The sequence below is a fragment of the Pyricularia oryzae genome, chromosome 5 (assembly GCF_000002495.2).
Source record: "Pyricularia oryzae 70-15 chromosome 5, whole genome shotgun sequence".
Taxonomy (NCBI): domain Eukaryota; kingdom Fungi; phylum Ascomycota; class Sordariomycetes; order Magnaporthales; family Pyriculariaceae; genus Pyricularia; species Pyricularia oryzae.
The window spans coordinates 970,925-992,052 of record NC_017852.1 but is presented as its reverse complement, the minus strand read 5'-3'; the positions used below and the strand labels follow the sequence as shown (position 1 = coordinate 992,052).

The following is a 21,128-nucleotide window of genomic DNA, read 5'->3' as shown; positions in this document are numbered from 1 at the left end:
CCCAGTATACGCTATGGTACAAGTTGTACAACGGCTAGGTACAAATTGGGGTAGCGGGGAAAGCCACTAACTACATCACAAAATGGTTCCTCTTCGATTTTCAGGAGTCCTTTTCGCTGTAAATATCAAATAAAGGTTAAATCTAAGTGTGCATGCATATGTCGTATGACAAGGAAGTCCTTGGACAAATGTACCTATCGGATTGGGGAGGCTTTCACTGTGGACTGGGGGTGGAAATGTAGGGGACCTTCCGTAGGTAGGTAGTAGAAAGCTCCCACGTAAAGAGTGGAGAGTAGCAATGGTCCGACCCAGTCCCACCCACCCTCAACAGCGACACCGCAAAATCGCGTTGCAGACGCGTTCGAGCTGGAGGGCAGCTCTCGAAACCAAGGATCACAACGTCTGATCATTATTCTACAGAGTAAACTTGCTGTAATCAGCGCTTAAACAAACCACAAGATGCCGAGGTGGGATATTTTTCAGGCTTCAAAACCATTTGCTTTTGCGCATTGCTAACAGTTTGCTATTTCAGAGAAATCATTACGATCCAGGCTGGCCAATGTGGCAACAGCAGTATGTCGACCCCACCTTGCTCACAGCTGCATCATACGCAGGGTGTGGTCATTTTATCGGCGCAGTCCCTCCGGACAGTCACTGACGCTGAGCAGTTGGGAGTCAGTTCTGGCAGCAGCTTTGTCAAGAGCACGGAATCAATCAAGATGGTAACCTGGAAGACTTTGCGACCGAGGGCGGCGATCGGAAGGACGTCTTCTACTACCAAAGCGACGACACCAGGTATATTCCCAGGGCAATATTGATTGATCTGGAACCCCGGGTATGTTCCCTTTACCAGATGTGTGCAGGACTCGATTGTTTTGCATGCGCCTTGGCTAAACATAAAACCCCCCCGACAGGTTATCAACGGCATACAAACGGGTCCCTATAAAAACATATACAACCCAGAGAACTTCTATGTCGGCAAAAATGGTGTAGGCGCGGCCAACAACTGGGGTGATGGCTATCAGACTGGCGAGTCGGTTCACGAAGACATTATGGAGATGATTGATAGGGAAGCAGATGGAAGCGACTCACTCGAGGTAAGCATGCTGCCGCCGATATCCCTTCCGAAGCCCCTATTGACAGTTTACCATAATCAAGGGCTTTATGATGCTGCATTCGATTGCTGGTGGCACAGGCTCAGGTCTGGGCTCATTCCTCTTGGAAAGGCTAAATGACCGATTTCCCAAGAAGATCATACAAACGTATTCGGTATTTCCGGATACCCAGAATGCCGGAGACGTCGTCGTCCATCCCTACAACAGCATCCTAGCCATGAGGAGATTGACACAGAATGCCGACTCGGTGGTGGTGCTGGATAACGGCGCTCTCTCACATATTGCAGCCGATAGACTCCACGTGCAAGAGCCGTCTTTTCAGCAGACAAATCAACTGGTACTAATACTCGTATGCCTCGGAGTTTTGCGCATCTTACTGATAATATGTTCAATAGGTCTCTACTGTTATGTCTGCCAGCACAACGACACTGCGATACCCAGGCTACATGCACAATGACCTCGTCAGCATATTGGCGTCCTTGATCCCTACGCCCAAATGCCACTTCTTGATGACATCATATACTCCTTTTACGGGAGATCAAGTCGAGCAGGCAAAGACGGTGCGCAAGACGACAGTTTTGGATGTCATGCGCAGGTTACTGCAGCCCAAGAACCGCATGGTTTCAACGATACCCGGGAAGAAGAGTTGTTACATTTCAATTCTCAATGTGATTCAAGGCGAAGTTGATCCAACCGATGTTCACAAGTCTTTGCTGCGCATTCGTGAAAGGAGGTTGGCAACTTTTATTCCTTGGGGACCGGCGAGTATCCAGGTTGCTTTGACCAAAAGGAGCCCATACATACCAATGAGCCACCGTGTCAGCGGTCTCATGTTAGCCAACCACACCAGCATTGCTACAGTAAGGAACACTTTTGTTGTATTTTTGATCACAGAATTCATACTGACCAAGTGCGCCCTTAATGTTCTGCAGCTTTTCAAAAGGATCGTAAGGCAATACGACGGGATGCGCAAGCGCAACGCATTCATAGAAGGCTACAAGAAGACACAGCCATTCTCGGAAAACCTTGATGAGTTTGACGAAGCGCGGCAAGTGGTCAGCGACCTTATCGCAGAGTACGAAGCTGCCGAAGATGCCAACTATTTAAACCCGGATGCCGGTGAGCCTGGCACCTCGGCCGAGACGGATCGGAGAATGGGGTGAATACGTCTTCTAGCTGCGCGTCTCGTTCACTTGTTGCAATTTCAATACCCTGTCGGCGTTCTGGATGTTGTCGTTCTATGGGATACATGGTTTGCGAAGGAAAATTGGTGGTTATCAAGTCAATCTTAGAGGCCAACACATTCGACTCTAGACAATTATGACTGAAAATGAATGATAATTTCCTCTTGTTCATCTCAAACCCCGGGCGATATTTCCAGCGCTTTTGAAACCATTCGAGATTCATTGCAGGGGCGGGCAAAAAGCTGTAAGTCATAATCACATGGTTTTCATTGCCTTGCGAGGTCTTGTTCTCGAGCTTCAGGTGATGCAAGTCATTGGCTGTGATTGCGACTGATTATATTGTACAAATTCGAACCCCATACATCCAACATCCTATTTCGACGCATCCTTGGGCGTCTCCGACAGCCCTTCCTTCCCTTGCCTTCCAATACCGCTCATGTCAACGCCCGCGCCGACGGTGGCGGGTTCACGCAGCCCCGTGGACGATGCATCACCTGTAGAGATGTCGGATGCGAGCCTGCCCGAGCCGACGTTGACGTTTCTCGCGTCGGCAGACTGCCAGTCCGATGCCACTGGTGGCTGTTCCGGCAGCGGCAGGTTGGCCTGGCGCCTGTCGATTTGCTCCTGCTTTGACTCGGTCATTTTTGTTGATTTTTTGTCAGGCTGGTTGTTGATGTGGTTTTCGGCTGGTCAGGTCATGTCAATCTTTGTTTGAATTCAGGGGTAGAGGGTACGGTTGTTGTAATGGTGCGGCACAAACCTTTAGCGTAGATTGAACACTTTTTTTTCTTTAATTAAAGGAACTTATTTCCTTCTACTGTCTGCGAAGATGGTGGTTTTTTCTTTTCTTGTTTGGATGCATCAATTGAGCGTCCGTCCATTGCTGTTTTTATAGATATTGCTGTCGCCATTGTCTCTGGGGCCCCAGCCCGCCCCAAGATTATTGACGTAACGATTGCAAAACAGCGTCTCCATCATGACGTTAATTAACATCTACCAAGAGCGAAACTCGCAGCCACCGATCTGTCGATCGATGCTATTACTTAACTATGTAACTCTGTGTCACTTTCCTCTCCCACTCATGCGCGTGGGTCTTTTCGACTATTGTTCCAAGGCATTTTCATGTGCGTGTGGTCTTGATTCTGCAGATTTGAATGCCAAGCGCGGTACTTTCTGGGGTCTTCCTCTAGGGCTAAACTGGAACATTATTTCGTTACCTTTTGCTTATTATGCATCTCTCATAGTCATATCGAGTGGCTAGTTGTGGTCTTTTGAGAGAAGACGTCCTTGAAGTGGGTTTGGTTTTGACTGTGTCAAGGCAGCAGCATTCCGGCCAAGTAAAAGAAAACAGAGGCAAGCTGACGGGTTCTTTGGGCAATTGAAGTAACCATTCGAGACTTGCCTACGTACCGCGAGATTTCTCTCAGGGATTCCCATGGAAGCCTTACGCGTAGTATCTTAGGAGCCTAGTTGTCTATTCCCTGGTTCAGACCACCGACTTGTTGATGGCAAGACCTATGGCTTTGTTCAGGTGCTGCTGAATCTGACAGTACTGCTGATACCTTTTCTGCGTGTAATAAGGTCGGTTCTTGTGGAATAAAGAAGTATTAACGGTGGAGTCTTTGTCCTTAGTAGGTAGATCGGTACCTATGGCTGCTCATACAGGCGAATGTTTGGGACCAAAGAACAGGCAGGCAGATATTGGTCTTTATGTGATATGATTTGCTTGAGAAATTTGACCTCCCGCTTTTCCTATATTGAGAGCCTCCCACCGTCACCAAAAGCAGGTGAAGATCTCTTACGTAAAGGGCATTTACACGAAAGAGCAGTAATGAAATGCGTTCTGCCCAGAAGGGAAAATCCAGGCGTATCGAGTCCAACATCTCTTTCAGCCTTGGGCAGCTCAGCTGGGGAATCACTGGTAGTAAATGTGTTACTCGACCGAGTGCCAGACAGCCCCAAGTTACCAATGGATCTGTGGTAGACTGTTCCTTCCAGAACCGGAGCAGATTTTTCAACCCTTGATCGGACTCTAGCCTGCGAGGAGGTCTTTTACCAGGGGCAAACGTCGGTCAGCTGCAAGCTCGGGCTTTCGTTTGGACCAGTCAGCTTTGGTTCCTTCTTCTAAAAGCTTCCAGCACCCAAAATTCTTCCATTCGAAGAAGCTACAAAAGCAGTTGAAGCTTCACGTTCATCGCGTTTCACGGCCGCATCTTCCCCCTCTATAATCTCATCAAGTAAGTGTTTACTTTTCCTACCTGTCTACCTCGGCACTTGACCTAGGTACCATTGCGGTATTTATTCGTCTAGAAAGCCTGAGAACTCTCCAGGACATCACCTTGCCTCTTTTTCTACCCGCTGGACTGCCTTTCCATCTCACCTTCCAACCCAAACCTACCCACAGTGCCCATCTTGGCGGTCTAGTCTTTGGTCTGAACTTGCCTTCCCGAATAAACAACAACATGACCAAAAGAATTCAACTGCCAATAACACATTTTACCTCTTTCAACATGTGAGGCAGTCATTGCTAACCTCAAAGATAGCGTCTCTCACTGCCCCGAACGAACATATCCTAACAGCAGCATCTTGTTCACCTACGGACACCACCCTCCAAAGGTAAGCTAGGCGCTTTTCTCTGCCCATATTATGAATACCAGATCTCATTCGTTACAGGCCATGGCCCGACGACTAAATATTGCTTAATCAAGCCCTAGATTAGAAGATCTCACGGCTTATTTTTTTCAAGAAAAGCCGCTAGATTTCGATCCTGGGGCTGACTAGGAAGATACTTTCGCCCGAAATTTGCCCAGGTTCAATACGGCCTTGGCCCCATCCGCAAGCTACTACTACATTCAGCTTCGGTGGACTGGTCCTCAAGAGATCATTTGGGTCCTAACAAGCCCACTGGACTTATCATCACAAAGAAAGCCCATATGGTCACGGGCTACGAGTCTAATCGATTGCGACAATGGCCGTTCCACCTGTCACTGAGACTAACGAGGAGCGCGCTGTGCGCCTGGCAATGGAGGTAAGTCTAATTTGACTGACATTACACTCACCCATACGATTCGCTCTGTGCGATAGTAGTCCCATCTAACAGATACTACACACAGCTGCGTCAGGAATGGCCTTGAACTAACTGTGTCCTTGTCTCTGTAGCGTGATCTCGGCATTGAGCGCGTCGAGAATCTTCCTGCAGAAGATGGAGAAAAGAAAGGAATCAAGTATTCCCGCGCTGCCGCAGATGCAGTTATGTCTGGTCCTGCTGTGAGGGCAGAAACCAATGCCTTGTGGCTAAGTGAGTCTGTTCCAGGTCGACGACAACCTATCACTTCCGCTAACCGCAGTAACTCCCTTCTCGTTAGGTGCCATCAACGCGGGTGATTTTGACGACGACGATGCAGAGGCAGTCAAGGGCCTGAGTACAATGGCTCATGGTCGACTTCACGCCATTCGAGAAACAACAGAGAGCGTTCTACGTCCGCCACCTGGGTTACGTCCACCACCGGGGTTACGTCCTCCACCTGGGCTGCCCTGGCCTGGTCATCTATCGCCGCCACCCGGGCTGCCTTTGCCTGCTCATCTGTCACCGCCACCCGGGTTGCCTTTGCCTGCTCATCTGTCACCGAAAGGTCGTACTGCCCGGAAACCAGCGCAGTATAGCCCCAATCAGAACCCAACAAAGCCTCTTCCCCAGCTCGACAATGCTGGCCATAATAGCACCGGCAAGCATAAGAAGCGGCAGAATGTTCCCTCGCCAACCAATGGAGCCCCCCGGGCTACTTCTGTCAAGGCCGCACCTCCAGGACTTACCAAAAAGGCTGCCACCCCAGGATTTACAGGTAAGGCTGGGCGGCATCCTCCGGTGCAGAAGAAACCTCAACCAAGCAATGGGCAGCGTAACACCCAGCCCACCAACTCAAGCCCTTTGACAAACTCGTCATCGTATCAGTTGGGTCCCACGAAGCCGCCAAGTACATCTCAACTGAGTAACATAGTCCTCGACGAGAGCGTTCTGTGCCTTCAGGGCGAAACCATACTCTACCGGGAAGTTGCTTTCTTACATCAGCAGGCAGGCAGAAAACCGCTCCCTTCGAGCGTCCTCTGGCTTGCACGCAGCAACGTGGTAGAACCAGTGCTCATCGTCGTCGTCGAGAACGTTATTATGCATGAGTACCCACTGTCTTCCTGGAAGACTAGCTGGGGAACTGCACCTGATCGTGACATCAAGTTTAGAGATAGCTTGGGCATAGAGTCCACTATTCGCCTAACATTCGTCAATCATACTGCCGTTTCTCTTTTTGTAGAGAAGCAAGATGAGCTGGCAGCTGAGCTCAAAGCATCCAGCACCGTACAAGACAGCAGCGCGAAACCAAAGCAGATGACTTCCACGCCCGTTCCTACAACGAGTGGGAATCATCCACATACACGGGCGAGGACTCCAGCCATCTTGGCGCCTTCAGGAGCAGCAAAGACCGCGGGGACTACCAACGGAACCAAAGCTACCCCCTCAAACAAACCTTCGTCGCAGAACAGGGTTGCAGCTGCTGCACTCAAAAGCAATCCAGAGTCTCTGAATTCAAAGGCAAAAAATCATGCGGGGGCGAATGTGTCAAGGCAGCCAGATTGTCAATCACAGGCCCGTGACCTGTCCGCATGTATACCTGGCCCTGCTGAAGCGTCGTTCTCTTCTAACGACATGAGCAGTCAGCTCATCCTGCTTGATGATGATACAAGGCCAGCAGTACGGGGGTCCTCGATGGCCCCAGGGTATTCGGCTCATCTGCAGGAGCTGCATGGGCTATCTCCCGAATCTTCTTCTAACAACGCGTTGGTGCTTTACAACGACCAAGCGCACAGGGCGGCTGCAGTTGATCAGGCGGTCACATATGATTCTGTGATTGCACTGTGCCAGGCAATCACTGCCCAAGTGGAACAACTGGCACAGCTAAATGTTAGGACAAGCCGTGGCGCTCGAGATGCTGTTCGCCAGCGTCTTGATGCCGGTCTGTCGAAGTCTTTCAAAGGCATTGAAGATCCCAAGAGAAGCCATGTTATCTCCACTCTTATGCTTCTTTTTGATGCGGCCACCCGCCATAATGGACTTCGGTACTCGGCCGACGAGATGCATAACTTGCGTTCCGATGCCGAGCCACCACGGGGCCATGATTATGAGCAGGCACTCAAAGCTATGCGTGGCCTGCGGGTGACGAGCTCCCTAAGGAAGATTGAAGACCACAGTTTGCAGATTGCGCAGGTAGCAGCCAAGCGAACTGAGGACATACCGAGCCTCCAAGTTGAGAGCCAAGCCAAGCCTACCAGCACAACGGTCGCTGTAGAAGCAGCATGTGCCCAGGTCGATGCTGAGTCAAATGTAGCTTCTGGCATCCCTGAGGTTGCCAATTCGAGTCCTCAGATCACACCAGCTGATACGAACGTTGTCAAAGTTGAGGCCAATGACGTTGAGCCTTCCAATATGGCCGTTGCTCACACTTTATCTCTAAGGGGGCGGTCCAGTCGGTCGAACTCTGTCAGTTCACAAGTGACACAGGGCGGTAGTCGCCGCGTGGGGCTTGCCAGCTCCAGGTGGGCGTCAGGCACAGCTACTCCGACTGTTCCTGTCTCTGCGTCACCAGCAACCAGCAGTCCAGTTGCAAACTCAGCAGCCATTGCTCATTCACCCTTGATGACTCCGGCCCGCCCAACAGCAAGATCTAACCCAGTCATGTTCAGCTCTCGGTTTGCAGAGTGCATCCCCAGAACTAGCGCTTTGTTCGACCTATCCAGCCTGGAAGGAGGTGGCGGTCAGTCGCGAGTTTTGAGTCTGGAGTCTCATGGGTCTGCGGCTGACTCTACGGCTACTGTTAATGCGTTATTTACTCAGCTTTCGTTGCACAGTCCTGCGACAGATGCACACCAAGCCACGAAACCGCGCTCCTTAGGCCGCGGCGTCAGGAACATAAATATCCCAGTCAGTGAAAGCGGGCTGCGCGATTCCGACATTACTTTGATTTAAGGTTTTCCGGATTGCTAGGCACTGGATTTTATGTTGATAAGCTCGGTCTGGAGCTGTTGATAGCGAATTTACAACCTTTTTGTCAGTTTAACGTGCGAGGATTTGTCTTGAGAAGGTCGGCTCTGTTCAGTTTTGTTCAAACAGAGTGACTGTGTAAATCCAGGGGGTAAAATGGGAAGATCCATAAAGGGATGGGGGGGTCTCTGGATTCGGCACGCCCGTCAGGTGGAGTGCAGAGCGGTAACCTCTTTGGACGGGCGCATGATGAATATCTGGCTCTCTGTCCATTCGCTCGTTGTAGGCTTTGGCGGACGACCGCCGTGGCTTAGGTTCGACAGACCACTTAGGCATAGCGGCAAAAACTGGATACATCAAACTTTGCTTTCGATGCTTACATGTGGTCGCGTGATGAAAAGCTCCTTACCATGGCCTAAAAGGCAGGTTTTGGCATGTGATGGACGATATGAATTGACGTATCCAACATCTCCGAAAGCAAATTTCAAGCCGGCTAGTCCGCGGTCTGAAAGACCAAGAAAGGAGTCTGAAGGCAGTTCCCTCTAGCACTCATACAAACCAATAGGCCTCAGAAAAGAGGAAGACAAATCGGGGATGAGATGGTCGAAATCTATTGTTGCTGTGAGTTGCGCGTCTGAGAATCCGCAGTCGTTGCCATTTTGGACGATGTGGCTTGATTTTGTACTCCGTATGTTGATTGTGTAGGAAAAAAGAAAGAAAAAGAAAAAGAGAAGTCGAGTCGAGAAAATGCCCCGCTCAGTTTTTGTTTTTGCTAATCATCACGGCAGTGCCCGTGATGACTTTGATGTACTGCAACACTTTGAGATTTACGACAGCACAATAGCCTACTCCGTATATGGATGACTGATGCACCAGCAGGTCGCCAGAGGATAAACTCTCATATTTTGCACTTGAAGAACAACGGGATTGCGCATCCTTACCTCGTCAACTAGACCGCCCAAGGCGAGGAATCATTATCGACAATCACAAGGTGTGGCGTTCTTGAGCGGTCAGCTAGCTGGGCTTGGAAATGATCTAGCCAAACCCTACGGAGTAAAGGAGAGAAAACAAGAAGAATAAAAAAGAAACTATACAGCAATTAGGGTGCCATCAAAACCATGGCGGACGACCTCTTCGCAATCAACATCTCGGGGGACGAGGACGACAACAGCCCCCTGGCAGACCAGCAGTGCCCCGCCGCCAAGCCCCAGAGCAGACAGGACAAGCTCAGGCAGACCGAGGAGGCGTTCCAGGCGCTAAAGGCGACGTATAGTCCCAAGATACAGAATGGCGATGTAAGTTGTGAAGAAGAGGATCCTACTGTCGCATTTTGTTGAGTTTTCTTTACAAAGAATCCTTTTCTTTTTTATTCTTCAATGTTTTTTTTTTTTTTTTTATCTTAGTCTTCCAACCCCCGGTCACTAACAAATCACACCGCCTTACCCCCTAACAAGATCCAACACCAAATATCCTTCCCCTTGACACCGGCATCGTCAACAACAACCACCGTCTCCAAGATGCTGTCCCAGGACCTCGTCCACGCCGTCGAGGAGCTGTATTTTTACCGCCGGTATGCCGAGGCGGCCGAATTTGCCGGGCGGGTCCTCGCGCAGCCCGAGGTCTTGGATGCCGACACTAGGACCCTATTGACCAGGTACCAGGAGAGGTGTCGGTTGAAAACGGAAGGTTAAAATTTTTGCTTTTTGGTGGTGGCGCTGGCGATCCAAAGGAAGGGCGGTAGGGGAGTTTGGCGATCTCGACCGGGCCAAAGGGGACCCCTCCCGAAAGGCAGCGCCGATCCCGCTTCCCGGGCGAGCGGAGTGATGTGGGGGTCACTCTTTTTTTGTTTTCAGTCTTTGGAGGAGTCAGAATCACAAGAAAAAAGCATTGCATTTTCAGACAATCGAATTACGTAGACCACATAGTTTTGAGTGAAGAGGTTTCTATTTCACTAACTGGTAATTTTTTCATGTCCAAAAATTTATGGTGGCATATGTACAGAGAGTAATGCCTCCTAGACAATCTAAAACGCAATGCGGTGATACCAAGGTCATGCTCAAACGGCAGCAGGCTTTGCAGGCCGGAGCTGTGATAACACTGTTGGCAATAACACCAGTCTATTATGAAAAAAAGCCAATGTGTATAAAAAAAGAAGTCTAACCGGGTATTCCCAAACGCCTTTTTGAGAGAGGAAGATATGAGAGTGAAATCTGTTCCACGGACCTCGATCTTCCCAGTCCACCTCGTAATGGGCCAGGGACACAAAAACACAGAAAGTATGATCCTGGTGAGCCGTCTAGAACAATTGTAATGAAACCAGAGCGTAAAAAAAAGAAACCCTCCGTAAACTTTTTGGTAATAAAACACCTTTCAAGTCCCTCTTCAATCAAAGGAGGATCTCGCTCAAAGCGCGCCGGCTAATGCAGATTATGCAGATAAGAAATATGAGAATATCGCAGAACTCGTCAGGAAAAATCGCTAAAGCCAAATGATTTTCGTAGGAGAGCATGCCGTCTCGTGGTCGTGTCCCCCGCCTGAAAGAGGGGGCATGGGTCGTCGTCTCGAAATGTCGCATCGAGTAGGACCTCAGACTGACTCCATTGGTCATTGAGCCATGACAACCTGACGAGCCCTCTCCTCGGCAAAGACACGCCTGCTCATGGCCAGGACGGACTCGAAGCCCTCGCGGCCCTTGGCGGCGTTCTCACGGAAACGGGTGACTATGGCGTCCTCGATCGAGTTCCTGATCTTCTGCCAGCCGCCGCACAGAGCGGTGATCTTGGCGTCCTGAACGAACTGGGTCTGCTTGTCGTTGAGCGGGCTGTAGACAACGGTCTCCTGGACGTTTATCAGGTTTGACCACGTCATGTTCTGCGAGACCATAGTGACCTTTTTGTTCGCCGCGTCGACGTACGACACCTCGTACATGAGCGACTCGCCATTGCTGGCGCCGAGTACTTTGCACACCCAGTCCGGGGCGTTTTGCCGGCAGGTGATGAGCCTCTCGGTGCGCAGGATACCGGTCTGGGAGTCGACGGAACGCGAGATGGTGTCGACGGCGATGACATGCGTCGACTTGTCGTTCCATGGGCAGTATTTCCTCCAGTTGGCCGTCGACACCTCCTCCCATGAGTAGTTGAAAGTGTCCTTGTTTGTAAAGACCTTCATTTTGAAAGATGTGATGGGGAGTGGGTTTGCTCGATAGGACTTGCGTGGAGCGAGGAGGTAAGAGAGAATGGCCGCGTGCGGTGACGCTTGGTGGAGTTGCACGTCGTCTTTACAGGAAAGAGGTCGTGTGCAAGCGGACTTTCGGTGTAGTTCGGTTGGATTCGGATGGTACGGAGGCGCTGTTCTGCGTGTAGCGGCAGGCCCGGGTTTTGCTTATTTTCGAAGGGAAAAAAGCGTCGCGCAATAGAGAAAAGAATCTATTTCGAAGTAATCAAGAGTAAGCAAGAAATAAATCGACAAGACGTCCTTGGTGTTGTCGATTGAAATGAGAGTGGGTTATTATTTCTTGGTGTGAGATGGTTGATGGTTAGCGTCGAGAAGAGAAAAAAAAAACCTCTGGTCGATTCATAGAACTTTATTAAGTCGACCGCTCTGGGCGATTAAACTGTGCTTTGTCTAAAATTTCCCATTAATGGCGTCCGCGCCCCCGGGAAGATAAAAGCCTCATCCCTGTACTCCCTTGTACTTATCGGGGATCCACGGAACGACGATAAGTAGCGTCGAGTGATTGGCGGAAATGCCTCGCACAGACCAGCGATCCATGTATCCGATTGGATTTTTGCCGCCAAGCGTGTGTCATACAGTGCACTCTGTTAGCACAGAAGGGTCGGGTTTTCTGGTGGCAACACTGAAGCGTAGTGAAAGCAATCGGGCATTTCCGCTTGGCGATGCAGAGGCTGTCCCTAGGCCTTGGAGAATCATCAAATCAAAGTTACACTACAAGCTATTGCGTACTGGTACAGTAAATAATGCAAGGGACCCGAATCCCGAGGCACCACCGATCAAACCAACGCCTGCAACGCGACGATTATGTGAATTCTTCATCAACTTGCCCAGAAACAATCTGCGGGGAAGTTTGAATAATGGAGATCCCCAGTTGGCTTTTCAGAGTTCCATTGTACGAGCCACTAACGCTATATTTGATTTGCAAAGTACCCGCTCTTTATTAACATGTGAAAGTCCAGGTCGCTGCCGACCCATAGCCTCCTTACAATCCCCTTTCGGTACCAAGGAAACCAGGACAGGCGTGAATATTCGGATGGTATTTGCTGCAGCACAACAGACTTTTCTTCGGCTTTGAAATGCCCGTTTTCTTCCTTGGATTTTTCATGTACGATGTCGCATTCTTATCAAAAGTTTAACAATACATAGTATTAATAGCGGCCCTCGCTGATCAGACGCTCGAAATCGGCGTCAAATGTGGGAGCAATTTCAAGTGGCGTGGATACTGATGTCAAGTATTGCATTGCCATGGGAATGTGAGTCAGCTATTCGTCAATTTTTGGAATGCTTGAATTCTGTTTCATGGAAATTCCGCATCAATTCTGGAACCTAGTAATCATCTCCACGGCTGATTACCTCCTTCACAGTCGGCCGAAGGAGAATAGTCTGGATGCGTCACCTGTCAGTCAGCACCTGGAAAACGAGGTTGCCTAGTAGCGGGTATTTTTCGAGGACTAGCGCAATGCACCAAGGTACTTACGTGTTCGTACTGGGCCGTGTAAGAGCCCTTCTTGTCGACCAAGGGTGGGTACGCCTCGACAATTCCGTTGGACACAAGGTTGTTCAACTACACATGTCAATTTTGATCAGCAAATTTGCAACCACATGTCCAGCTTCCGACGGATACAATTCCGTTGAAGATTCCACTTACCCCTAACAGGTATTTGTCCTGTCCCAGACGGTCCAGGTAACGCCTGCAAAACGGCAGCGTGCCGAAATTCTTATTGATCACGTTCAATATCTTTTGCGCCGATGTCAATCGTAACGCAACGTTAGGCGCATCAGCGCGCTTCGCGTAGTGGGACACTTCGCCCTCATCGCGGACGTAGCCCAGTCCGGTGCTGCCGAATGTCTCGATAGCATAGATCTCTCCCTCCTCCATCTTTGTCTGGTCGGCAGACTTGACGATGGGCACACTCTTGCCACCGTGGATGGTGTACCGGTCAATGGTGTGACCATTCAGGTTGCGGATCGGCTTTACGGGGTAAGTCTCGCCGTCAATCTCTACCTCGTAACTCTCCATGGTCTCCTGGATTGCCTCGCCGATCTCTCCCAGGCGGGCATCAATGCCCGCCTCGCGGATGCCAGTGTTGGTGGCATCTTTGACAGCTGCAAGGAGGTTGTCATAGCGGGGGTTGAATGCGACCGTAAAGGCACTGTCGACGATGCGACCATTTACATGCACTCCTATATCAACCTTGAGCACATCATCATGCTCCAGGACCATCTTGTTGCCCGCATTGGGTGTGTAGTGGGCGGCGCAGTGGTTGATGCTCAACCCGGTGGGAAAACCCATGCCGGCGATGATGGCATCACCCTCCTCCAGACCCGAGTGTCCCACCAGCGCCCGCACGCTGTCCTCGATGCCGTTTGCAATGTCCGTCAGCGACATGCCCGGCTTGACGTGCTTGTGCGCCCACCTACGCGCCTGCCTGTGCGCCTCGGCACCATGACGGTAGTCTGTCAGGAGGTCGCTGTTGAGGCTGTCAAGGTGGCGCTTCTCCTCATTTGTGGTACGATACGTGTTCTCGCCGAGGTACTCGACCTCCTGGCCCTTCGGGTAGCTGTTGTCCGGGAAGAGCTGGGAGATGGGGATCCTGGGAGGGTCCGTCTGGCCGTTGGCGTTCTTCTTCTTCTTCTTGCGTGGCTTTCTCTTTTTCTTTTTCTTCGCGCCTTCTCCGCCGGCGGCGGCACCGGCGTCCTCTGGCTCGTCATCATCGTCGGACCCGTCACTATCGTTTGCGGTATTGCCGTTGGCTCCGTTGGCAGCAGCCGGGTCGTCTGATTTTGCAGCGACTGAAACGTAGCAAATGAAGGTTGTGTTAGTGTAATCCTAATACGTAAACAATCAATGCAGCCGGCTTGTACTTACCCTTGAGCTTTTTGAGCTCCTCAGTAGGGACTTGTGCAGCCATACTGACGGTGTTTGTTGGTCGGACTCGACAAGCAACCGTTGGAAATTGTATGCGAGCTTAGGGGCTTTTGCACAAATTCCAACCCCGCCACCAGGGATCGGAGTCGGGCTTTCCGGTTATGGAGAAGTTCGTTGGTAGCATGATCGATGATGTGCGCGGGGGTTGATTGTGGCGTAGAAAGGGCGCCACTTGCATCAGCCACACCCGATCTTCGCAGGCAAGAGATTCATGGCATCATCAAATGGACCTGCCCTGCACAAGCATACTTTATGACTCCCCAACAATTGCCAGTTTCATCACCAACCGTATCCTCCAGGCAAAAGTCTGGTCTTGTTTCGGGATGAGGGATGCCATTCCCCCAAATCCAACGCCTTACGGCATGCTCTACAGTTCTCAATGGCAGAAACACATTTTCCAACAACGTCATCAGGTCCTTTCACAGCTCGCGTTCTCTATGCCAAGATGACGTCGGCCGAAGCCACTACGAGACTTTGAAAGTCGGCGAGAATGCCTCCGCCGCTGAAATCAAGAAGTGCGACTAGCCCTGAATTGCACGAGCTGGATTGACACCGACGGATCCAAAATTGAGCAAAACTAAAGACTCTTGACGACTGACAAACGATAACCCGAGGAAAACAGGTCTTTCTACACGCTCTCCAAAACCCACCATCCGGACCACAACCGCTCGGACCCAGAGGCTCCAGCCCGCTTCATGCGCATCTCGGACGCCTACTCAGTCCTGTCGTCGCCTGATAAGCGCGCCGCCTATGACCGCGACGTGATGCGCAAGCAACACCACTCGGCCGCCACAGCAACCAGGGGATCCTACAGCTCCACCGGCCCCGCGGGCGGTCGCGCCGCGTCCGGTCTTAGCCGCCGCCGGAGCACATACACGGGCCCGCCGCCGTCCTTCTACCGCAACGGCGGGTGGGGAGCGCACGGTACCAAGAGGGCCGCGGCGCACGAGGCCAGCAGCGGCGGGGCCGGTGGTGCGCGCGCCGAGGAGAAAGCGCCCGGCGGTGGTACCTGGGGCGCCGGGATGGGATACGGACAGGGGCAGCGGGCAGAGGACGTGCCGCATTTTGATCACGAGGGCCACGAGCGTACACACCGCCGGATGGACCGTCGCAAGGCGTCTTCCACGGGGTTTGAGCCTCCCGTCGGGTCCGATGATAGCTTCATGGGTGGATTCATTGTAGTATCCACCGTTTTGGCCGTCTCTCTGGCGGTGCCTGCGCTTTTTTTCTCGGCGAAGAGAGATAGGGCCGACAGGAATGAAGCTATCCGCCAGGGTAGGGTATGAGCCATTGCCGACTATAAACTTTTATCAGTCAGATCGCCGAATTGGAGAGACCCTAGGTTGTATCAATGCATTTCCTAGACTCTGTTCTAGAGATAAATCAGACAAATACACTAATGCAGACGGCACGAGTAGCATTTACGACGAGAAATAGCTGTCGTTATTACATGTACTGGTGGACTAGAAGAAGTCTTTTTGTATTGACAGATTTGGTACAGGTGCTTTTGGTCGGTCCTCCCGTCAGCGATCGGGCCGAGTCTAGATGAGTCTATGTAGTCTAGTCCGGCCCAGATACACCTTGCAAGAAGTAGTTTATAGATTCCCCGTCAACATGTCCCCCACCCAAGATGTGAACATGCTTAAGACTCAAAGGTGAAGCTGGTGCCGACCTTGTGGGTGGCCTGGTCGAGCTTCTGGGTATCGAAGGAAGCACCGATGCCAAAGGTGACACCGGGGCGGAGGAGGGTGGTGTAGGCAACGGCGGCAACACCACGGTCGTTGATCTTGCCCTGTTGGAATGCGCAAATTGTGCGTTAGTATATGAATCTGCCTAGGCGTGCCAACCCAGGCCAGATATCTCTACTGGGGAAACCAGCTGCAACGTACCTTGACGAAGGACAGGGGGTCGATGCGGTACTTGGTGGCGACCTCAAGGCCGACGCTGTTACCGATCTTGGAGTTCCAGCTGGCCTTGGCACCGGCCTTAACCAGGCTGTTGACCTTGTGGTAATAGCTGGCAGCGAAGACGCTGGCGTTGTCAGTGGCGGTGACGGCAGCGGTGTACTGGGGGGCGCTGTAGCCGACGGCGGCGCTGTAGGTGGTGATGGCGGCCTTCTGGACGTTGTAGCCACCAGACAGACCGGCGAGGAAGCCCTCGTGGCCGATGACGGCGTCGACGTTGGCGGTGGGGCCCTTGAGGAGGTCGAAGAAGGCACGGCCGTGGACGTTGGACTGCTTGAAGTGCAGGTTCAGCTTGGCGGCGGTGGCGCTGGTGGCGGGCAGGAAGCCGAAGAGACCCTCGAGCTTGAGGCCCTTGGCGAGGGTGTCGTTAAGCTCAAGCTTGGACTCGAGAGCGTTGGCGGTGTTCCATGACTGGGTAAGGGTCAGGCCTGTCCGATGGTATATCATTAGTAAATGGGAACAAGTCGGAGTGAGCATCGCCGCAAATTCCACTGGCCAGCCGTTCTTGGCGCCCCCTATCCGTGATAGGGAAAGCATGCGCAAGAACGGTTCAGGAGATGCTGGTGCTCTAGCTCCATGTTTTTTGGGGCCGCGTGGTTTTGCAGCGGTTTTTGTGGTGGTGGTTTTTGCTGTACCGAGAGACTTGTCTGCGAATTTGCCCTCCAACTGTGCGCAAAGAAAAAACAGATATGCATCAGCGATTTTGTTACTATAATTTTTTATTTTTTTACAGGCGCAGGAAAGCAATTGTCAACTTACAGATCCGCTGGTGGCGCCCTCGTGGGTGCTCTTGCCCTTGACCTTGAAGTCAACGTTGTTGGGGGTCTTGCTCTTGACCTCGAGGGTGCCGGCAGCCAGGTGGTAGAACTCCCTGGTGAGCAACTAGATGGATGAAGACGCGTTTAGTAAGCCTCGTGTCTTCATCTGATGGGTTCCCAGGTCAAGCGGGAGAATGCGTCGATGCGCAATGAGCATCCAGATGCATCTTATCATCATGCGCGCTCATCGAGAAACGGCGTTTGAGTTCCATGGATGTCTTAGTGGTCCAGAATAAAACCGCAGAAAAAAAAACTCACGTCGTTGGCCGACTTGGTAATGTCCTCAAAGTTAGGGATAGACATCTTGATGGTGTGTGACGGGGAATTGACCTAGAAGACGAAAATATGGAGCTTGTGTGGTGATGCAAAAGTAGGATGGCAGAAATATCGGGAAGAGTTCGAACTGGAGCTGGGTTTTCAAACAGGCGCCCGGAGGGATGGTTAAAATTGTTGAGGTGGCAGTCGATGTTCCAAACGGTACTGTTTCGGGAAGTCGGGTGGATTCAGCAACGGGGACGCTCGGTCAAAACCGGCCCAATTGAGCCTCTCTGTTTGGACCGCCAATTTCTGCGCATTGAGAAGCAGCTGAATGCAGGGACCACACACCGCCCCACGTGCTTCTGAGGATCAGGTGACATCTTGAATCAAACGGTTTATGCCAGCAACCAACTTGAGTCTCAGACAGAGAGGGACAGTCCTTGAGTCCTCCTCCACTTCGTTGATTTCTTGTAAGAACATGCTGGGGTAATACTACTTTGTGATTACCCATTCGCAAAAGCACGATCTCACATCTTTACCGGAAGCAATTCTTTCTATGCATCTGGCCTTGCCTGTCACACTGGTTTTCCAAGTCACCATGATAACTTGTGGCACCAATGTTGCACGACATCTACCAAACCTCCAGACTCCAATGTCTGGTTTCTATTAACATCCATCTACTCTAAGCCCCCTGAAAATTTCCTTTCCTTCTCAATTGGTAGTTCCATTACTCGCTGATGTGGTCATACTTGGCAGCATGGACCGCGATGGCTCTGTCGAAAATAAATATGGTCAGTATCAATCAAGGCCACGTGCTGTGTTAAAGTAGCAAGGTACGGCTAAACTCACCTGCCACTGGGATCGGTCTGCTTAGACCACGTCGGGGTCCAGCGCTCCACCGTCGAGGCGCAGTGTGGAGGGAAGTGCTCGTCAAACATGCACCTGTACCAGTAAGCCTCTTTAGTGTCTGGGATGTCGTCTCCCCACTCGGGCTTGGGGTTCTTCATCATCTCGTCGGTCACTTGGATCTCGGCATTGTCCTTGAGTGCGTCGATCCAGCCATAGCCCACACCGTCAGAGAACTGCTCCTTCTGGCGCCAAAGGATGTTATCTGGCAGGTACGGCTCGGCGTTGGGGTCGTCAGAGGTGTCGAACGCCTTGCGGACAATGTACTTCTCGATGCGCTCCTTGGTGATCATCTTCTCCTTGGGATCAATGTTCATGGCCAGCTCAAGGAACTCCTTGTCAAGGAATGGCACACGAGCCTCTAATCCCCAGGCTGATGTCGACTTGTTGGCACGCAAGCAGTCGGACAGGTGCAAGTTCTTGACGCGACGGACCGTCTCGTCGTGGAAAGCATCCTTGTCAGGGGCATTGTGGAAGTAGAGATAGCCACCAAAGGCCTCGTCGCTGCCCTCGCCGCTCAACACCATCTTGATACCCATAGCCTTGATCTTACGAGAAAGCAAGTACATGGGGGTTGATGCTCGGATCGTGGTCACGTCGTAAGACTCAAGGTGGTAAATGACGTCCGAAAGAGCGTTGAGACCATCCTCGATTGTGAAGGTCATAACATGGTGCTTTGTGCCCAGGAACTTAGCCACCTCAAGGGCTGCCTTGTTGTCGGGCGAGCCTGGCAGACCAATCGAGAACGAGTTGAGCTGAGGAAGGTAGGTCATGGTTGACAACTTGTTCTCGTCGTCAATTCCCACAAGACCCTCGCCCTGGTCATGGTTTCCTGTTGGCTCGGCAGGCAAGTCCTCAAGACCAGCCTCAATCGCAAGCTTCTTCAGGCGCTTTGTCTCACGCTGAGCGATTGATGCCACCAGACTTGAGTCCAAACCACCTGACAGAAGAACACCGTACGGCACCTCGGCCATAAGACGTTTCCTGACCGACTTCTCCAACGCCTCGCGCAACTTTGTGAGATCGAGTGGTGTTTCCGGTACCCTCTTTGGGTCCCACCATGTTGGTTGGAAGTAGCGAGTCCTCTCGCCGGTCAAGCTGTCATAGATGTGACCGGGAGGGAATGCCTCAATCTTATCGCAAACCTGGTAGAGGCACTTGAGCTCGGATCCAAAGTAAACCGCGCCCGGCTCTGAGGACGACCAACCCTGGTAGAAGGTCGTAACTCCGATGGGGTCTCGTGCGGCTATCGTGCGGTTCTGCTTCTTGTCGTACAGGACAAATGAGAACATGCCATCCAGGTACTTGGGCGCGTCGAGGCCATGTTCCATATACTAGTTCCGTTGTCACGTCAGCTTGGTACTCGACCGTCTCCTGAAACAGCTGCCGTCCAAATTGTGAGTTGGAAGAATCCGAATCGCAACTTACCAGAGGGATGATGACCTCGCAGTCGGATGTTGTCTTGAAGTGGTATGGGGTCTTCAAGCTCTTACGGACCAGCCTGTGGTTGTAGATCTCGCCATTGACGGCCAGAATGATGCTCTCATCCTCGTTGGTAAGGGGCTGGGCACCGCTCTCTATTGTGGTGTCAGTTTTTTGATCTCTGAAAACCACACATGTGGCCAACAATCCCAAGGCGCAAACGTACCAACACCAACAATACTGAGACGCTCATGGCACAATATCGTCTGGTTGCAAGTCACGCTTCCGCCTATCGCAACAGACGAAAAAATATTAGTAAAAACCACTTATAAACTAGCAACGCAAGCACCCGCGCCCGGAGGGTCGTCGTCCGCTTATCGCGCGCAAGTGACTCAGGCCAAGACCTACTCCAATCGGGACCCCGATGTCGGATCCTGCAAAATGCACAGATAACAAGTCAATCGCAAAAACTCTCAAGGATCGTCCCTACTCGTCCACGCTGTCCTCTTTCTCCGCCAATGGGTTTCCCAGGAACGTACGCTTTTGCGAGCCGGAGGGCGGTGGGCTTGAATTTTTGCACATCCGGGTGTCTGTTTTGGTGCGTTTTCCCGTAGTCGTCAGTTTGCTAGGTCCAATTGAGAGAGTTTGTCTCGTTGACTCTTTGGAGGGGGTTTGTCGCGGGCGACTAGGGCGGGGCAGCGCAGCAGCAGCAAGCAAGTCGCGAATAGTCGCAGTTGTGTAATTGCCTTTGCTTGCTTGCTTGCTGTGTTCCCTTTCATGGGTGATTTTGGAAAAGAGACTCACGCGTGGCAGGCGAAGATGCCACACATTGTGACTTCGTTTTAAAGGGTTTTTTTTTGGGGGGGTGTCAAAGTATAGTAGTTGGGGTAGATCCAATTGGTGATGGCAGTGAGTATCAATGGCCCAGAGAACAGCGCACAGGCTTTCTCAGAAACTCTCACGACGATGTGGGAAAGAAAATTGTGAATGAGGAAAATGGAAGAGGAACAAGAGAAAACGACCAGCTTAAACACGTCAGTGTTGAAGAGGGATAGTCCTTTATTTCATACAAGCCCGACAAAGCTACCTTGCCTTGCTTGCCTCACTTTCAAGCGCTATCAAAAGAACTGGGGAAAGGGTAAGAGTCATAGGCATGTAGTGACCCCGGCTCCGTAGCCATCCACTGGGAGACGGGAGCTTTTCTGGAGTAAACCACGCAGAGTAGAAGGCCGATTTAAGGAGCTGTACAAGGTTGCTAGCCGTTTCA

General features: G+C 51.5%; 9 protein-coding genes across 9 annotated transcripts; 4 read left to right on the top strand and 5 right to left on the bottom strand.

Annotated features, from left to right (window-relative positions):
* Positions 1-336: 336 nt before the first annotated feature.
* MGG_00961 (tubulin gamma chain) lies at positions 337-2,823 on the top strand. Its single transcript, XM_003717941.1, has 7 exons — positions 337-467; positions 533-573; positions 669-835; positions 915-1,097; positions 1,159-1,452; positions 1,511-1,975; positions 2,048-2,823. The coding sequence occupies exons 1-7, from the start codon at positions 460-462 to the stop codon at positions 2,276-2,278; spliced, it is 1,389 nt and encodes a 462-aa protein (XP_003717989.1). The 5' UTR covers positions 337-459; the 3' UTR covers positions 2,279-2,823.
* MGG_00962 (uncharacterized protein) lies at positions 2,494-3,218 on the bottom strand. Its single transcript, XM_003717940.1, has 2 exons — positions 3,060-3,218; positions 2,494-2,985 (listed from the first exon to the last, which is right to left on the bottom strand). The coding sequence occupies exon 2, from the start codon at positions 2,939-2,941 to the stop codon at positions 2,672-2,674; it is 270 nt and encodes an 89-aa protein (XP_003717988.1). The 5' UTR covers positions 2,942-2,985; positions 3,060-3,218; the 3' UTR covers positions 2,494-2,671.
* Positions 3,219-4,481: 1,263 nt separating this feature from the next.
* On the top strand, positions 4,482-8,432 carry MGG_00963 (uncharacterized protein). Its single transcript, XM_003717939.1, has 5 exons — positions 4,482-4,536; positions 4,843-4,915; positions 5,019-5,327; positions 5,459-5,597; positions 5,665-8,432. Exons 3-5 carry the CDS (start codon positions 5,268-5,270, stop codon positions 8,313-8,315), a joined length of 2,850 nt encoding a protein of 949 aa, XP_003717987.1. The 5' UTR covers positions 4,482-4,536; positions 4,843-4,915; positions 5,019-5,267; the 3' UTR covers positions 8,316-8,432.
* A 147-nt stretch (positions 8,433-8,579) lies between these two features.
* Positions 8,580-10,292, top strand: MGG_00964 (uncharacterized protein). Its single transcript, XM_003717938.1, has 2 exons — positions 8,580-9,625; positions 9,785-10,292. The coding sequence occupies exons 1-2, from the start codon at positions 9,449-9,451 to the stop codon at positions 10,019-10,021; spliced, it is 414 nt and encodes a 137-aa protein (XP_003717986.1). The 5' UTR covers positions 8,580-9,448; the 3' UTR covers positions 10,022-10,292.
* Positions 10,293-10,934: 642 nt separating this feature from the next.
* On the bottom strand, positions 10,935-11,907 carry MGG_00965 (MSF1 domain-containing protein; the record flags this gene model as incomplete). Its single annotated transcript, XM_003717937.1, has 2 exons — positions 10,935-11,492; positions 11,893-11,907. 2 exons carry the CDS (start codon positions 11,905-11,907, stop codon positions 10,935-10,937), a joined length of 573 nt encoding a protein of 190 aa, XP_003717985.1.
* A 499-nt stretch (positions 11,908-12,406) lies between these two features.
* On the bottom strand, positions 12,407-14,592 carry MGG_00966 (uncharacterized protein). Its single transcript, XM_003717936.1, has 4 exons — positions 14,434-14,592; positions 13,213-14,357; positions 13,042-13,128; positions 12,407-12,947 (listed from the first exon to the last, which is right to left on the bottom strand). The coding sequence occupies exons 1-4, from the start codon at positions 14,474-14,476 to the stop codon at positions 12,891-12,893; spliced, it is 1,332 nt and encodes a 443-aa protein (XP_003717984.1). The 5' UTR covers positions 14,477-14,592; the 3' UTR covers positions 12,407-12,890.
* A 151-nt stretch (positions 14,593-14,743) lies between these two features.
* MGG_00967 (DnaJ domain-containing protein) lies at positions 14,744-16,134 on the top strand. Its single transcript, XM_003717935.1, has 2 exons — positions 14,744-15,008; positions 15,116-16,134. The coding sequence occupies exons 1-2, from the start codon at positions 14,824-14,826 to the stop codon at positions 15,777-15,779; spliced, it is 849 nt and encodes a 282-aa protein (XP_003717983.1). The 5' UTR covers positions 14,744-14,823; the 3' UTR covers positions 15,780-16,134.
* Position 16,135: 1 nt separating this feature from the next.
* MGG_00968 (mitochondrial outer membrane protein porin) lies at positions 16,136-17,578 on the bottom strand (the record flags this gene model as incomplete). Its single annotated transcript, XM_003717934.1, has 5 exons — positions 16,136-16,285; positions 16,383-16,885; positions 17,093-17,123; positions 17,217-17,339; positions 17,534-17,578. 5 exons carry the CDS (start codon positions 17,576-17,578, stop codon positions 16,136-16,138), a joined length of 852 nt encoding a protein of 283 aa, XP_003717982.1.
* A 682-nt stretch (positions 17,579-18,260) lies between these two features.
* On the bottom strand, positions 18,261-20,691 carry MGG_00969 (asparagine synthetase; the record flags this gene model as incomplete). Its single annotated transcript, XM_003717933.1, has 7 exons — positions 18,261-18,306; positions 18,383-19,773; positions 19,868-20,016; positions 20,088-20,150; positions 20,270-20,295; positions 20,401-20,451; positions 20,666-20,691. The coding sequence occupies 7 exons, from the start codon at positions 20,689-20,691 to the stop codon at positions 18,261-18,263; spliced, it is 1,752 nt and encodes a 583-aa protein (XP_003717981.1).
* Positions 20,692-21,128: the final 437 nt, after the last annotated feature.

Bases quoted from the DNA above. Each gene is read 5' to 3' on its own strand.
- MGG_00961 (XM_003717941.1), top strand. The intron at 574-668 runs GTATGTCGACCC...GACGCTGAGCAG, and splicing joins TGGCCAATGTGGCAACAGCA to TTGGGAGTCAGTTCTGGCAG. The intron at 1,453-1,510 runs GTACTAATACTC...TATGTTCAATAG, and splicing joins TTCAGCAGACAAATCAACTG to GTCTCTACTGTTATGTCTGC.
- MGG_00962 (XM_003717940.1), bottom strand. From the start codon at position 2,941: ATGACCGAGTCAAAGCAGGAGCAAATCGACAGGCGCCAGGCCAACCTG.
- MGG_00963 (XM_003717939.1), top strand. From the start codon at position 5,268: ATGGCCGTTCCACCTGTCACTGAGACTAACGAGGAGCGCGCTGTGCGC. The intron at 5,328-5,458 runs GTAAGTCTAATT...TTGTCTCTGTAG, and splicing joins CTGTGCGCCTGGCAATGGAG to CGTGATCTCGGCATTGAGCG. The intron at 5,598-5,664 runs GTGAGTCTGTTC...CCTTCTCGTTAG, and splicing joins AACCAATGCCTTGTGGCTAA to GTGCCATCAACGCGGGTGAT.
- MGG_00964 (XM_003717938.1), top strand. From the start codon at position 9,449: ATGGCGGACGACCTCTTCGCAATCAACATCTCGGGGGACGAGGACGAC. The intron at 9,626-9,784 runs GTAAGTTGTGAA...CCCCCTAACAAG, and splicing joins CCAAGATACAGAATGGCGAT to ATCCAACACCAAATATCCTT.
- MGG_00966 (XM_003717936.1), bottom strand. From the start codon at position 14,476: ATGGCTGCACAAGTCCCTACTGAGGAGCTCAAAAAGCTCAAGG. The intron at 13,129-13,212 runs GTAAGTGGAATC...TGACATGTGTAG, and splicing joins AGGACAAATACCTGTTAGGG to TTGAACAACCTTGTGTCCAA. The intron at 12,948-13,041 runs GTAAGTACCTTG...TGACGCATCCAG, and splicing joins ACACGGCCCAGTACGAACAC to ACTATTCTCCTTCGGCCGAC.
- MGG_00967 (XM_003717935.1), top strand. From the start codon at position 14,824: ATGCCATTCCCCCAAATCCAACGCCTTACGGCATGCTCTACAGTTCTC. The intron at 15,009-15,115 runs GTGCGACTAGCC...CGAGGAAAACAG, and splicing joins TCCGCCGCTGAAATCAAGAA to GTCTTTCTACACGCTCTCCA.